At 44.1% G+C, this 16,933-nt stretch overlaps 1 protein-coding gene across 1 annotated transcript in view; it reads right to left on the bottom strand.

Moving 5' to 3' along the window:
- Positions 1-16,933, bottom strand: part of Cfap61 (cilia and flagella associated protein 61) — a 300,156-nt gene that overhangs the window by 113,765 nt on the left and 169,458 nt on the right. Inside the window, exon 19 of the mRNA XM_059258957.1 lies at positions 4,338-4,436. Within this exon, the coding sequence (XP_059114940.1) occupies positions 4,338-4,436 (99 nt within the window). The remainder of the gene's footprint in view (positions 1-4,337; positions 4,437-16,933) is intronic.

Genomic DNA, 16,933 nt, shown 5'->3' with positions numbered 1-16,933 from the left:
AGCTCTCGGGGGAGATTTGTGGGCGGCTAAGACAATGCTGTTTCTAATGACAGTGGGGCAGTACTGTTGGCAATGTCAGAATGCGTACTTCAGAGTTGGCATCTGAACCTCTGTCCGGCGGGAGCTGACGCTTGGGAACACTCTGTTTTAAAGGTTTGCTGGGACAGAAGGGAGCGGTGAAGACTGGCTGATGCCACACAGTCTGTTAGCTTTCTCCATTTAAAATGCCACTGTGTAAGCTCACGCTCCCCATTTGGGATACTACTACCCCTCTGGACTGTCTGTAACGTCTCCATCAGATGAGTGAAACTATCTATTGCAAGAGTCTCCAATTTTTTTTGCTAGGCAGCATTACAAGCCTAAAGACTTCAACACGGCAGAGATGGTTCCACAGCGTCACGCCATCACCTGGGCCCTCTGGAGAAAGGCAAGGAAGCACAGAAGTCACACAGATGAGAGTTCATCTTTCACAAGCAAGCTCGGTACCGACTCAAACATCATGTGAGGGGGAACTGCGGGTGTAGTTTGGTGGAAGAGCGATTGCCTGGCATGCACAAAAAGAAAAAGAAAAATGGAAAGTTGTCTTCATAGAAAAATCGGGATTAACAGCTGGGCGTGGTAGCACAGGCCTGATTCATCCCAGCACTCGGAAGGTGGAGGCCGGAGAATGAGCATTTGAGGTCAGCCTGGGATCCACAGTGAGACCCTGTCTCAATAAACAAACCAAACCATGATGGGGGAAATTTCTCGAAGACGGCATAGACATATAAGGTATACAGTGTACAGGGTGTGGCCTTCTTGTCAACATTGTACAGGCCAAATCCTGGTAGTAAGGAACAGCCCAAGTCCTTAGGTGCACAACCGGAAGCCACTCCATAGGAACAAATGTCGGGTCTGAGCAGGCTCTTGTCTCAAAGAGTCAGAATTCTTCAGAGGTGGGGAGAAACTTAGAGGTTTGCTGGGCACTAGCTGTGACACACTGGGAAGAAGGGCCACTGCAATTAACTTTCAATTATTCAGGGTTGATTGCCCAATTAGTGGCTTTCTCCTGCTTCCTGTTTCCCTTCCCTCCCACACCTTCTTCCAGCTGCCTCCTAGGTACATCGTTAGCACCTCAACCAGAGGCTGGGGGGCGGGGGGGGGGGGTGAGAAGGCAAAAATGGCTATTTATAAAAAATATCCACAACCATAATGAAGTAAAGCACTAAAGACAAGTTCACAGTTCGTGTTGAGAAGAAGGAATTTGGATTATTAGATTTATGTATGTTATTTGCACTTCTTATTATTGAACACCAGGATCCCAGACAAGTTCCTTTCTGAGCACCATTTGAAAAACAGCATCCTGTTCCGGGTTCAGCCTCTGGCTCCTGAGCATCATGATGTGAGGGTTCCCACCCAGATGGGTCTGGCTGTTGGGTCTCGTCCTTCATGGAGAGGATATTTGCTGCTTCTTCTGAGGTGATTTTCATTTATTCTACATTATAAAATTCCTGCTCTAGTGGAGTGCAGGATTTGGGATGGAGACAATAGATGCCATCTTACAATGAAAATTATGTAGTATTTAGGAGGATTTCATGAGCCAGAAAAAAATAGAACAAAGTTTAGTTGAGTGCGTTGGTTGGTTGCAAATGAATGGGATAGTCAGGGTAGACGGTGGGTAAGGGGACATTTAAGAAAAAAAAAAAGTAAAGGTTTGCCTGATGTGTTTGGGGCACACTAAGATTGCTAATCTGGAGAGAACTGAGCAGAAATAGTACAAGATATTGTGGTAGTTTGAATGTAATTGCCCCCCCATAAGCTCATAGGGAGTGGCACTATTAGGGGGTGTGGCTTTGTTGCAATAGGTATGGCCTTGTTGGAGGAAGTGTGTTGCTGGGAGGTGGAGGGGCAGACTTTGAGGTCTGATATATGCTGAAGCCATGCCCAGTGTCCTGGACCACTTCCTGTTGCCTTCCGGTCAAGATGTAGAATTCTCATCTTCTCCAGCACCATGTCTGCCTGCATGTCACCATGTCCCACCATGATGATAATGGACTAAACTGAACTGTAAACCACCCAATTAAAGGTTTTCCTTTATAAGAGTTGCTGTGGTTACAGTGTCTCTTCACAGCAATAGAAAACTTAACTAAGATGGATATAGTCAGTGAAAAAGGACAGACGTTTCATGCATTCTAGAACATTCTGTGATGACAAAAGCATTCTGAAGCTAGCTATGGTGGTATGGTAGCATGCTAGCTGTTTGAGCCAAGGGGGCAAATGTAAGTGGGGAGCTGAAATTTCCAACTCACTTAATTTTAATTATTTTAAATGGAAACAACCCCGGGTGGTTTGTAACTACTCTACAAGTAGAGTTCCAGGAGGCAAGGAGCTGATACCATCTGCGTCACATTTTTGTGTGTGTGTGTGTGTTGTTCTGTGTTAGGAGGCAGAGACACAAGGGTAGAGGTAAGGCTACCCGATTACTCCGTGTAGCCTCTCCTGCTACCTGTGTGTGTCACGCCTGAAGAAAATCAGATACGTTGTTCTCACTATGTCACACTCAACCTTCGGAACTTTCCACCAAGCTGACTGAGTTACATTCACATTTCTTGGGAATCATGTCCTTTACAAAAGGGGAGAGCAAGACCTGAGGATTGGCTCAGCAGGTGACAGTGCTGGTGCCCTGGCCCAGGACCCGGGTTCAGTTCCCGGCACCCATATGGCGGCTCGAAACCCCCGGTAACGCCACTTCCAGGGAATCCAGTGCCCTCTTTCGACCTCAACAGGGACACACATGGTGCACAGACATACGTATAGGTAAAACATCATACACATAAAATAAAATAAATCTTTAAAAAATTAAAAAAGAAAATGAGAAAGGGAAAGAGATGTCCAAGGGTCTATCCTCCCTTACTGGCCAGGACTTGATGTTATGCTTAGTTTAGTTAAAAATTCAGCATACTTTACTAAGCATATACTTTTCACAATCAAGAAAACCTAAGTCCTTATCTAGACTATAGTGGTAGGAGTGGTTCCTGATCAGCACACACACCAGCTCAAATCCCACATACTCTTTATTGTGCTGAATGATATTCTTTGTGTGTGTGTGTGTGTGTGTGTGTGTGTGTGTGTGTGTGTGTATCAAAGTGCACGATCTAATAAAGGTGGGGTTGATAGCTTACAGTGAAGCACTGCCTAGTAGACTCAAGTCTCCAGGTTGAAGACCTACCACTACAAACAACAGCAGCAGAACTCTACAGAGTAAGAAGAGTGTTCGCTGAAAATGGGCCTGGTTCTGCTGGTGAAGAAGGGAGGGTTTCCCCAGTAAAGGTAAAACAAGTGTTCCTTCAAAAGGAAAGTGAGTCCCTTCATCAAAGATTCTGCAGTGCCTCCACCTCTCTGAAAAGGGGATGATTTCCCTTTCTTTCTCTTCGCTTTGAACATTGGGAGACGATTTCTCCAGCAGAGAGCCTGTGTTTTGCTACCAGAAACTAAAATTAGTGGAAGCTGTGTGATAAGGAAATGCTATTTCTAAGAACAGGTGTCAGACAGTGGTTCTGCTGGGACAAGAAGAGCAAAGCCTTCCTGGCCTGGTGAGGACAGTTCTAAGGAAGCTCCAGGTACCTATGGTTTGGTAGGGTGGGAGAGAGGTTCACACTCTAAGTTGATGCCTGTGGGGTAGACTGAGGGCCACAGTTTCTCTGTCTTGTTTCTCAGACTCCAGTGTAGAGGCAGCTGGGCTCCGGGGACAGGGAAGCTTGAGGACAAAATGCTAGCCCTGTCCTGCTGTGCTGGACCACTCACTCACTGTCCTGCCAGTCTTCTGTTAACTTGACCTAAGCTAGAATCAGCTGAAAGGAGGGAACCTCAGTTGAAAAGATGCCTCCACAAGATCGAACTGTAGAGCATTTTCTCAATTAGTAATTGACGGAGGGCCCAGCCCACAATGGGTGGTGCCATCCCTGGGCTGGTGGTCCTGGGTTGGAAGAAAGCAGGCTGAGCAAGCCATGGGGAGCAAGCCAGTAGGCAGCACCCCTCCATGGCCTCTGCATCAGCTCCTGCCTCCAGGTTCCTAACCTACTTGAGTCCCTGTCTTGACTCCTTTCAACAGTGAACGTGATATGGAAGTGTAAGCCAAATAATCCCTTTTCTCCCCAAGTTGCTTTGATGATGGTTTTTTTTTATCCCAGCAACAGAAACCCTAACTAAGACACTCTCTGATGGGTTTGAACTTGTGTTTCCCAATGAATGCCTGCTCTAGGAGAAAGGCCCTCCACTTTCCCCTTTGAAATCTATTATTTAACATAAAAGACTGCACATGAATTAGGAAGGAAATTAGGAAAGAAAATGAATCATACTCGCTTGCTAGAAACTTCCTTTGTTCGCTGCCCAAAAGTTTTTTTCCTGGGAGTCCATGAGTTGAAATCAGGGTGAGATTATTAAACTTCAGGTGAGAGCTGAAAAGAAATAAAAAGTTCAAAATTTTTAAAAAGTTAAATAGATTAAACAGAAATTTACTGTGATTCAGTTGAACTTTACTTCATGTATCATTCAACTCTTGGCTTTTTCTTTGGAGGTAGAAGCTCTTTCCACACACCTCTTCAAAGAGAACCTTCACAACAAAACAGGAAGGTGGTGTTGAAATGGCTAATTGCAGAAAATTCTAGAGGCTATGCAAGTATATGGCAGATACTTGGACTTTTTAAAAATTGCTTCTCCCAAAGTAAAATAAACCCCCCAAATTGGGAGGTGGGAGATAATTATGCATAAACTAATAGCAAGTTTGAGTGTCATCCTGCTTACAAGAAACTGGACTCCCAACAACACCCCCCTGCCCCCCCCCCCCACACACACCCACCCCCGCCCCATACACACTTTGAAGGTATTTTCCCCTGGAGTCCTCGGGGCAATGTGATGGTATCAGGAATATTATTAGCTTTATTTTCCTCAGGTGGAACTGAGGCACAATGGTCTTTCTAAGGCCATGTAAGACCACTGTCTGCCTCTAATGTTGTCTCACCTAACTTTCGCCTATAGAGTGGCTTATGTCCCTGATTCACAATGCTGTGCCATCCACACATAAGGTATACGCTACCACCTAAATACTTTACATCATCTCGGAATTACTTACAACTAACAAAAAATAAATAGTAGCTGGTATACTGTGTTGTTCAGGAAATGAAGCCTGTGTGTGCTCAGTGCAGTGAATTTTTTCTCCCAAGGGTTTTCTGCTGACACTGCCTGAATATATGGATATAAAGCCCAAGGAAAATCCCATCTCTATGTGGGCTGTGTTGTCCTGGAGACGAAAATTGCCCAGGGGCTTTCCGGGATCATCTAATTCCCACAGTTCAACACCAGCCTTCTCACTTTCAGACATATATAGTTACCCATGTCAGGGTACCAGAGTGTCACCTCGCAGAATATTCTAGAGGGTTGTCACTTGACAGGGCAGCATACAACTATAATTCCAGAACTTGTGAGGCAGAGACAAGAAGAATCATAAATTCCAGGCCACTTTGGGCTACTAGTTATAGTCTTTCTCAATAAACCGAACCAAACCTAAGAGCCGAACTGCTCTATATTTGCATCACACTTTTCAAGCCTGAAGCACTCACAGGCATTATCGCAGGGATTAATCTTCAAAACAATCTCCACCGGGGCTTTGGAGATAATCGCGGGCTATGTGTATTTCATGTGAAGGAAACTAAATGGTGACAAAGGTAAGCACTTTGGTTAAGGTCATGGTGTTCCAAAGCAGCAGGGGTCAGCGAAGCAATTTCTGCTTTCCAACTCCAGGCAGCATTCTCTCTGCCGGGCTGTGCCCTCTCTGCAGGTAGGCTTCAGGAGACTGCCCAGCACCCACAGAAGGTTCTATGAACTCACATGCTTAGGGCTCACTCTCTAGACACCTTTCAGTATTTCAGATACTCCTGTTGCAATGTGCCTTCTGTATAGTCAGCAAAATATTATGGGTGAGATCTTATCACAGGAGCCTCACTAATGAGAAAGACGTTTGTCCCCCAAAAATCTCTTCTTGGTTTACATGGCCCCTTTCCAGCAATCAAATGCCAAAAAGAAGGTCTTCACTGGGCCAGAGGAAAACACCTGCCTTCCTTTCTCAAGAGGAGGTTGGAGATTTTCCAACTGGAAGTGCTACCAGTTTCCTGGCAGTCTGTTAAGTAGCTCTAAAGACAGGACTCTGGGTGATGGCGTGGGGTTGGGGGGTGGGGTGGGAGAAGCGCTCCAGGGTGTGTGCAATAGGTCCGGCTGACATTTGAAAGCAGCTAAACGCAATGAAAGGTTTTGCTCTGAAGTCTCTAAGGATGGCTATCATTTAAGAATGAATATTCCTATTTAATACGGAGAAAACCAAGCATGTCTTATCCTCTAACAATAGGAAAAAAAAATCTGACTATCTTGAAATAGCATAAAGGCCACGGTTAACCCCGCCTACTTAGGATGTCAGTCTGCAAGAACACAGCAAGGACAAGCCCTGGGTTTGTAACTATCCCATGGAAAACACAAATGATAATCATGTGTTTACACCCACAAACAGTTAAAGTTTACTCTGGTTCTGGATCCTCTGTGATCAAAATGTACCTTATATTGTACTAGTAAGAGCTACATACAGGTCCTTTTTACATCTCCATGCAGATAGAAGGCTTAATGATTATGCAGTTTTATCTTTTACTACAAAAACCATCCCTTTGGTATGAGTAATTTGAAATATCTAACTACATGGATCAAATGACTTTTAAATTGCCAAATCACCACATTATGTTATCCTGAATTATCCTACAATTAAAATTTTTCTCAAAAGATAAAAGAATGTTCCCAAAAGGCAGAGGATGATTTCACTATTTTCTCCTCTTCTTCGTTTGTTCCTCCTTCTTCCTCTTCTCAACATCACCTACAATGACATAGTACAGACTTTCGGAAGTGGGTGGGGTTTCTTGAATTGTGTTTCTTTAGAAGAAACAGTGTTTCTTTCTTCTCTTCCATCACAGTGAAATTCCTCTCGCCTTCTTCCCTGTGGCTGTCCTGGCCTTTTAGCTAGTCTTCAAGTCCTGCCCTGCCCTTGCCCATTCTCGGGTCCTCAGTCTCCACTTAGCATGTCTCCTGCATCATCTGAAAGCACACAGATGACATCAGCTTCCAACCTTTCCCTCTTGCGTCTGCAAGAACATCTTCCACTCCAAAGGCAGGGGTCTGTCTGCCAATGAGCCCGGGTCTCCTCGTCAAATGCCCACGCCAGCTGATCTCTTATGATGACCCAGTATGTCAATCCAGTGCTGATGAAGATGGGCTCCTGGGAGTTGACGGGAATAAGGCTCCATTTCTCTGCTTCTTCATGTGTGGATCTAGTCTCAAAGTCAGCATAGATCCACGGTAGTTCTGGGGCTCCCTCCACCCACCACATTAATATTATGGGCAGAAGGAGGAAAATGTGGTGTTAAAAGGCAGAATTCCTCAAGCCAATTATATCAAGTACAGTTCGTGTATGCCAAGAAAAAAAAATGATGTGCCAACTGGGCAGCACCCAGAAATTAGAGCAGTTCCTGAGAACAATGGTAGCAGACAGAATTTGAAGGAAAACCAGAAGAGACATAGGGAAAACTACTTAGATGACTGCAGGTTAGACAATCACCCAGTCAGCTGGCTGGAGAACCTCCGGAACCCCACCTTTACTATGACTGAACTCACACTGGTGTATGGTGGCCCAGTGCAGGAGCCTGCTCCAAATCAGTGGCTTCCTACCAATGTCGTCGTTTATCAGCAGGGAGGACGTTGTGTTAAAGAGCCTATCAGGCAGTCCCACGTGACATTTCTGCTTATATTAGCAGAACTCACTGCCACTGCCACATGTCTTAGCAAAGGAAGTTGGAAACCACGGGTTTTCATGAAACACAGTGATTATTTCTACCCCTGAGGAACCACATTGCCCTGAGTTCTATCACTAAGCACGGAGGACAGAATGAATCCTGGGGGGCAAATAGCAGGCTTGACTTGGCCTCACATCAGCTCATGAAGGAAGCATGGGGAGAGGACAAAAGAAGAACCTTATGAAGCAGGAATTTAGGCCAAAAATACATGACATACTCCACAAAGTCTCAGGAAACAAAAGGGAGGCTTGCACAGGATTATGGGAGCTGAAAGGGATAGAGAGTCATGCCAAGACTAGCAAGACAGGGTGTGCCATCACAATCTTAGGCCCAGAGGATCGAGGCAGAGGGGACATAGGGAGAGGTGGGACAAGAAGAGGGAGCTGTGCAGGTGACACTTAGGAGCTGTGGCCACACCCCCGCCTGCCTGAAAGTTGTCTTTCATGACTTTTTTATTAGCTGGCTCTCCCCCATTTGTACACTTATTTCTCACCAACTTCTCAGGCCTCATGCCCACTTCCCCAGGTGACTTCATCCATTACCATCTTACCTATTTCCCATAATGCACTTGACTACACCTTAATGTTTCTTCTGAGCTATAGATCTAATTTCTAAATGCTCCAGGGTCATCCCAAATTCAGCATGCCCAAATTAGGATGCTCCAGGGCATTCCAGATCAAATATGCAGCCAAGCAGAGCTCTTGGCAGTTTCCATGCCCTTCCTTTCTCTGTCAAAGTCATGGCCAACTCACCATCAATCGTGCTAGGAATCTGGAAGTTCATCTTAGATTCCTGTCCTCATTCCCACTTCCCATGCCAGTTACTGTGTCTGGTCATTTTCACCTGCTCCATGTTCTTGAATGCCCCCTCTGCCAGTCCCACAACACATTGTGACAACTGGCCATCGACCTCAAGAAATGGGCTTAACGTTGTGTCCCAGGTACACATCTCGCTTCTGCCCCTCTTCCTCACTGGAAGCTTCCGGAAACATCTTTTTACATTAAATCATATGTCAGTGGTTTCCGGTTTTGAGAGTCCGGCCTTTGAACACTACCTTGGTAGCAACAGAGCTGAGAAGTAGAGAGCATGCATGGGCTTGGGAGTCACGCTGTCTTAGCTGGACCCTCAGTGCTGACTTCTTGACCTCAGGCAAACCATTTAACCTTTTTACCTGTAAATGGGAGTGACAGAACCTAATGGATCTTAGGGGAGCTGTGCAGATGAAAGGAGATGGTACCCAGGAATTTTCAGACAGAACATTTTCAATGGATATTAACCATCTCGTCACCAGGATAGTAAGTCCAGATTCACTAGCATAATAGGTAAGTCTTTACGGTCAATGGCTAATCTAACTTTCCATTGCTCTTTGTACTATCAACCTCCTCCTCACTGCTCACTGACAGTTCCTCACCCTTTTATGCCTGCATATGAAAACACACCAGCATTTTCATTTTTTCCTCTCCAACTTTGTATTTTGCTATGGTAGTTTGCAACTGGATACAGCAACATCTGAATACTTGATTTGATTTAGTTCAATTGTAAAGTTTATAGTGCTGGGGATGAAATATTGAGATGAAACGTTTCAGCGTTCACATTTGCTTATGTATGAATATTCAGAAAGTTCCTGCAGACAGAACAGCAGGTCACTGGGTACAGCTTGGCTTTGAGCAAGCCCCGCAGGAAATGGCACAAACAGCCGAGTCCCAGATAAAACCTTGGTCTCAGATTTAATGGTGTTGGCTTAATGTATATCAACAATATCTAACAGCACTGTGAGCCCTCTGCTCCCAAATCAAAGGTCACCATATTGTGAGGAGGAAAAAGTTCAAGTTAAGTGCTCAGGCCACTGAAACATTAAACAAGTGCACCTGCATTTTCGCAGCAAATAATTCCAGTGGGGATTTCACGTTGCTGTGGATACAAAGGGAGGAAACAGCTCAAAGATACTTGTAAAGCAGGGAGGGATTAGAGTATCCAGGGAAATAAGTAAAAGGTATTGTGTTTCATTCCGAGTTTCAGAAGGACAGCTACAAAATGAGGTCTAAACATCCTTATCCCGCAAATAAAGAGGAACACACCACCAATTTACTGTGAGCAGGAAAAGGACACATAAAACTTTTCACATTGCTTGTAAATCTGCTAGTAATTCACTCATTAATTTTTATATTTTTTGCTGATTTTGTGTGTGTGGCATGACATAGGCAGCCAGCCAAACTGAGTGATTTAATTAACTGGCTTTATTAATGCTTCTATTCGAACAAATAGATAATGTAGAGGAAAAAATAATTACCTCACATCCATCTAAATGTTTCAATTTAATTTACTAAAACCTCTGCTTTCAGAATTGTCCAAGACAGTGACAAAAATATTTTCCAGATGACAATAAATCCTAGCTCAACACAGATATGAGACCGGACTGACTATTTTACCAGTCAAGGAACAACTCAGATGTAACTCAGTCTTAAAGATGTAAGATAATAGCAAGCAATTAATGGTTAAATGCTACAGATGGGAGGTAAAGGTTGGAGATAATTGTGAATTTTCACAATTAGAAGACAAATGCATTGAAAACAAGTCAAGCAAAGATTTATTATAAGCAAAGGGCAGATTAAGAAAATCTACCAGTTTTTCCCTGAAAAAAAAAAATTAACTCTTTTCAGTGGTTTGTGTGTGCGTGCATGCGTGCATGTGCACGCGCGTTATTTGTATGTTTAGACCGTGAGAGACTTTTTGACACATTTCAAGGTACTTGTTTCATTTTTGTTCAGCTAATAAAAATACCAAAGGCTGCATCCATAGCCACAGAGCTGTCAGTAATGGCAAATTCTGACTGTCAGGGGAGAGCAAAGAAAGCCAAATAGGACTGAGGGGAGGACTTTGAACACATGTAGAAGAGAGTGAGAGTTTGTGGAGGTGATGCAGAGGTTAAAACTTTCCGCTGACCCTACTCTCTAGTTTTGGGGACAACCCTCCCTCAGTCTACCTTGCATGGTCAGCCAGAACTTCCTGTTCTCGCTCGTCCCTGAAGAAACTGTGATGGAACCTGGAGAGAAGAGACAGCCGGCTGTTCTCACAAGCCTCCCCTGAACCCAACCATCTTCCAGGAGTGACCCAGCTGCCCTCTGGAGTCCTCATGGATCTGTCAGGGAAGGGACATGATGGCCAAAGTCACGGTCTGTGGGGAACATCTGGAGATTCAGGATGTTAGATGAAATGCTCGTGTACCTGTGCTCAAAGGTAACTCACGAGTCCTAACTGAAAAAAAAAATTCATGTTTGGAAAATGACGAGAATAAAATTGGGGGTTCCAGCAAAACAGATTAAAATGCATTGAAAATGAGTTTTTCTTTATATTTTATAAGAAATGCTTAATAATGGTTTCATACATACATGCTTTGAATACACATTTATATACATTAAATAAATACCAGCTATGAATACCAAGAGGACAAATATAAGACAAATGGGAAAAGCTCTGTCCACAAGAGATGCAAAACATAAGGCACAAATCAATCAGGGTCACATGACCAAAAGCAAAGCATGATGGGACTAGAAGAACCAGTGACATCACTTCTGATGATGAAGAAAGGTTCATATTTGGGGCAGTAGTAGCCATTAGCAAGGTTTTATTAACACCATATGGGCTGGCTTCCTCATGCTTGGCAGTTACTTCTTGGGCCCCATTCTTAACTGGTGATCGGTTCAGCATGTGGCTTTGCAGAATTCTTTCGACTAGGTCCAATTTATATGTAAATACCGAGACCTGGATAATGACTTCAGCTACATAATGTCAATGATGGCATGATAATTAGGCTTGGTAGGCACTAAAGTAATGATGTAAGTTAGAAGTTATATTATTTCCTGAGAATTAGAAAATGCAGTTCAGAAAACAAACCCATAAACTAGTTTACCTACAATGAACAATTATAGGGGGGAAATTGTTCCCTTCTAGATGTATCTGTCAACTTTGGGGAAATGTCTACATAAATGGTTCCTAAACCCAGCTGCATTGCAGAATTATCTGCAGTCTGTCAAACACATGTATTTCTGGAATCTACTCCAGCCCCATTGAATTATAACATCAGGAATTGGGGGCCCAGAAACTATATTTCTGCAGCCCTCCTCACCCCCACCCAAATGGCTCATGTATGCAGAAGTATAGTCTGGAGCTTCTACAGTCTAGTGTTTATAGAAAGATCACTCAACATAAACCCAAGGTCTAGAAAGTGATTCACAGAATTTTCTCCATCACATACTGTTAAAACAAAATAGGGAAACTCAAAGGTTTTGTGGGTTTTTTTTAACGCCCAAATGCCTCACTATATTGTTAACTTTGGATTATTTCTTTGAAAGGAATGATCTTCTAGTTAGAGATAAATATGGTCTTCAGAGCCATATTCTCACTAGACGGTCTAGTCTGGTCGGGGTTTCACACAGTGGCTCACAGAAGTGCCACCATCCAGAGAGAACAGCCATCTGCCACAGTTTTGATCTCAACTGTCTCCCAGGGCCACATGCTGAAGCTTGCTCTCCAACCTGAGGTACTAAGAGGAGGGGGTGAAACCTTAAGGAGGTGGCAGAGGAAGGCGGGGGGTGGGGGTGGGGGTGGAGGAAGACAGAAAGAGGGGAGGGAGGAGGGATGAAGGAAATAGAAGGAAGGAAGACTGGCTAGATCCTAAGGAATGAGCTTTTGGGAGTTAGACCACAGCCCTTTTCTCCTTTTCTTTGCTTCCTGGACACATGTGCCACCACGTGCTCCCTGCCATGATACTGTCCTTCACCAAAGCTCAAAGTGATGAAGCCAAGAGACCATGGACTCAAACCTCTGAAACTGTAAGCAAAAATAAACCTGTCCTCTTTGTCAGAGGATTTTTCTTATGCATTTTGTCACAGTGATGGGACTATGAGGAGCATTTCACCTGTCACTTCTACTGAGGGGCTGCCAAGCCTGTGTTTGTAGGGCCGGATCTTTCTGGGCCTCTCCTTCAAAGTGTGTCTAATGTCAAGTGATAACAGGGCCCAGTCTGATAGCTCCTTATTTCCTCCAGAGCACCTGTATGTAGTTCTGCTTGTATCAGGACAAGGGAAACTCAACAGGCACTGGCCAGTCCTTCCAGGCTGCATCAGCCATGGAGAGTGCTGGTTCTGTCACAGACATCCCGAGTAAGCTGTTTTCAAACCTGAGTGACCTTCAGATTCATCTGCAGGTTCATGACTCAGTCCTGACAGACTTGAGGATCTACACCTCACAGGAAATATTGAAGAGGCTGGGCAGGAGATCACAGCTTTGACTTCTGACATAAAGAAGAACTGAATGTACCAGGCTCTGCTGACTCCCCATGGGAGACCTTGCCTTGGAGGAGGTAGGAATTGGGGGGGTGGGTTGTGGAGAGAAGGCTGGGGAGTGGGAGGAGGGAGGACAGGGGAATCTGTGGTTGATATGTAAAATGAATAGAAAATCTCCTAATATAAATAAATAAATAAATAAATAAATAAATAAATAAATAAATAAATTTAATTTAAAAAAAACCATCTTTTTTAATCCTAGAGAAAATTTGTGACCTTATAAAGGGGGACGGGTGGGAATCTCTTCAGATCACAAGGGTGGCACAAAATCCTCTTTGCTGAACCCTTGCTTTTCGGCTGCCTTTGTCTGTGCTTATATGCTTTGAAAAGGGCAACTGTAAGAATACTGATGGGACATAAGCAATGAGCTAAGGAAAATAAGGAACACAAGGGGGTACTCGAGTTCATGCTTTGGGTCTGTCCACACCATCTTGGCCCACCTGGTCACCAGCAAGTGGTTCACCAGCTACCAGCATTCCCCTGGCTCTGTCTGCCAAAGAGCATCCTCTAAACACGGAAGCTGAAGAAAGATGCCGGAAGAACAGGGTACCAACCATCAACTGGGACTAGGGTGGGTGGATAATACTAGGGCATCCTCACCCCACAGAGGGGCCATTCTCAATTGTCTCTCTCCAAGAGCCCTAACAGGATGAGGGCCTCAACCACCCAGCTCATCAGGAGCTGACCGACAACTATGCTTGGCAGGAGACGCTCTCTTCCCTCCCTTGTCCAAGCACCACGTGGTCAGACTGTTCCTGGGACTATTCCCACACCACACCCCAGTTCTTGGTTTTCAGCTCATTTTGAAGGAACATAAACCAAGACAGGGGGTGATGTTATTATTTTAAAATTATCCAATAGCAGAAGATGAGGATGAAGCAGGCCAAGCACAGGACTCAGTCCCTGGGTACCTGCTCTGCACTTTGATGAGGTCATGAAGAATAGATCTTATACCTAGCACCCTTAACTCCAAAGAAACATCAAGTACCTATGAAAATTATGATAAGCTAAACCCTGCCCTCAAAAAGGAATAATATTGACAAAAAAGGATTGCATTGAGGGGAGAACAGTGCCAAGAGTGTGTACACTTGGTATTAAGAGACAAGAAATGCTTCTGAAAAGAGCAGGAATAATAACTTTACAAATGAAGATACTTTTATTTGATAGTAATTACATTTAAATATTGGAATTTGATGAGGAAGTCTGGTCATGATCTGTGGACCAGGTGTCCCAGATCATTCTTTTCTGATGGCTCAATGTCTAGTCATTCTCCTAGAGGGTGGTAGGGGAGTGTAGGAGGCAGAACCCCTGTGCTTAGCATGACGTCCCCACTGTAGTTCCTCCCATGCCTAGCCAACAAACTGGCCTTGGTATGGGTCCCTGGTGATCCCTCTGTGGTTCCAACACTACGACAGGGCAAGATGTGACCTGCCCCACCATCTGTCTCAAGTGGCTACTTGCTCCCCAGGCTCCAGGGAAGGTGATAAGCATGCCACCATCCTTGTCTTCATACTGCTTGGGCCCTGGTGTGAACAAAGCAACCAGGGAGCACACACCCTTCAGCTCCTGTGACAGAGACCCAGTTACAATCAGCTTGCTCATGGAGGATGGCTCTGAGATCAGCAAGCAGGCACTGACTATTATTAGTCATCTAATTAGGGACAGGCCACGCTGAAGGTTTCAGATGTCCTCAGACAAACATAAAGATAAAGAGTGTAATTAAGCCGCTGGCCCTAGGCTGGCTGCTGCCAGTGCCCACAGCTGGGCCGGATACTGAGTGGAACTGTGTGACCTGATAACAGGGTTATGGTCACTTGGAGTTAGAGCTATAAAACTTCCTGGTTCTATTCTATCCTTTACCTCAGTTTGCTCAACCAGATGAGGGATCTCTGTCTAGGGTAGGGAGTCTGAAGCTCTGTCCATGGATGGGTTTTTTGTTTTTGTTTCTGTTTTGTTGTTGTTGCTTGTTTGTTTTGGGAAAATCTCACTCTGTAACTTTGACTGGCCTGGAACTCAGAGATCTACCTACTTCTGCCTCCTGAGTGCTGGGATTAAAGGTATGCATCATCATGATCGGCCTGGTCATTTTTGAGCAAATTTGTCTTGGTATTAGTACCAGAAGGGGACAGTATGGGCTTTAAGGTGCCTACCAGAGCCTCTGGTGAATCACAGTATAGAAAGGGTCCTAGGGACACCTCTCAGGGCTGTTCCCAGTCAATATTATCCCATGGATCATTTCTACATTTTTCTAGTCCCATCTTAGGCTCTTCAAAAGATTTATTTTGCCTTGGAATTGACTTAGGAAGGCTTTGAAATTAATAGAGAAACAGGAATTGTGCAATACAAGAAAATATCATAAGACACAGAAGCACAGAGATAGCCATAATGGAATAGAATAAAATAGTAACTACTCGGTGAGTTTATGACTAAAAGATAGTGAAAAGGACATTCTTCTGAATAATAGTGGGAGAAAATACATTGCATTGGGATTCTGTGGGGCAGAGTCTGAGGCTGCCACATCTAATGAGCTTATAGGTGACAGCCATGCCACCGGTCCACAGACCAGGCTGTGGACAAGAGGAATAGGAAAACAAAGCAAGTGTAAAAACCTAGTTCCAGTCTCTATGCCCTCCATTGGTAGAACATTTCCATAGTCCTTTGTAAAAATGATTTTACAAAACCCAACATATTCAAAGTATGCATATAAGAAGTTCAGCTGGACTATAGTAGGTGCACAGGAGGAGCAATAAAGTCTATTTACCAAGCAAACAGAAAATGCAAATAAGCCAGTGTAATGCGACTATTTGGATGATTCATAAAGTAGACTTCCAATCACAGTTATTCAGAAGACATAACGAGGGTCACTAAATAATAGGCTTGTGAAAAAGGAACTGTGTTTTCAGACCTGAATGTTAAATCATTATAACTGGGCTCACACATCTTCATTAACTGAAATAGGAACCATTGTAATCAATACATTTTTGCCAATGAGAAATAAGATGGGTTTTTGTTGTTGTTGTTGTTGTTTTTAGTCTTATAGTGTAAAAATCCATGATTCTGGATTTGAGGAATCCTCAAGCATTTTCTGCATCCCATTGGCTGTGAAAACATCTTCTTTACATGTAGAAATCTTGAAGAAGTGGTGGTTGGTAGAAGGTCAGGTGAATATGATGGATGAGGCAAGACTTGGTAGCCCAACTCATTCACCTTTTGAAGTGTTTGACAGGCCACGTGTGACTGGGAATTGTGGAGACAAACTGGGCCCAGTCTGTTGACCAATGCTGGCTGGAGGAGATGCAGTTTTCAGTGCATTTCATTGATTTGCTGAGCACACTTCTCAGATGCAATGGTTTCAATGGTGTTGGAAGGCTGCAGAGGATCAGAAGGGCAGTAGACACCAAATAGCGCCCAGCATCATCATTTGCTTCACACATTTGGCTTTGAGAAGAGCTTTGGAGCTTCCTCTTGGTTCAAGCACTGAACTGAGCCGGCTGTCATATATGATCCAGTTTCTGTCACAAGTCACAATCCAACTGAAAAACAATTCATTTTTTGTTCTATAGAATAAGACAAGATGACAGTTCAAAATGACAGTGTGAAAAAAATTGCAGTCAGCTCATGAGGCATGCACTTACGAATTTTACCACTCTTCCAATTTGCTTCAAACGCCAGACAGACATTGCAAGACCTATTCCGAGTTCTTTGGCAACTTCTCAGGTAGTG

The sequence above is a fragment of the Peromyscus eremicus genome, chromosome 4, assembly GCF_949786415.1.
Source record: "Peromyscus eremicus chromosome 4, PerEre_H2_v1, whole genome shotgun sequence".
In the NCBI taxonomy this organism is placed as follows: Eukaryota; Metazoa; Chordata; class Mammalia; order Rodentia; family Cricetidae; genus Peromyscus; species Peromyscus eremicus.
The sequence above is the reverse complement of the archived record's forward strand: the minus strand, read 5'-3'. Positions and strand labels throughout refer to the sequence as shown.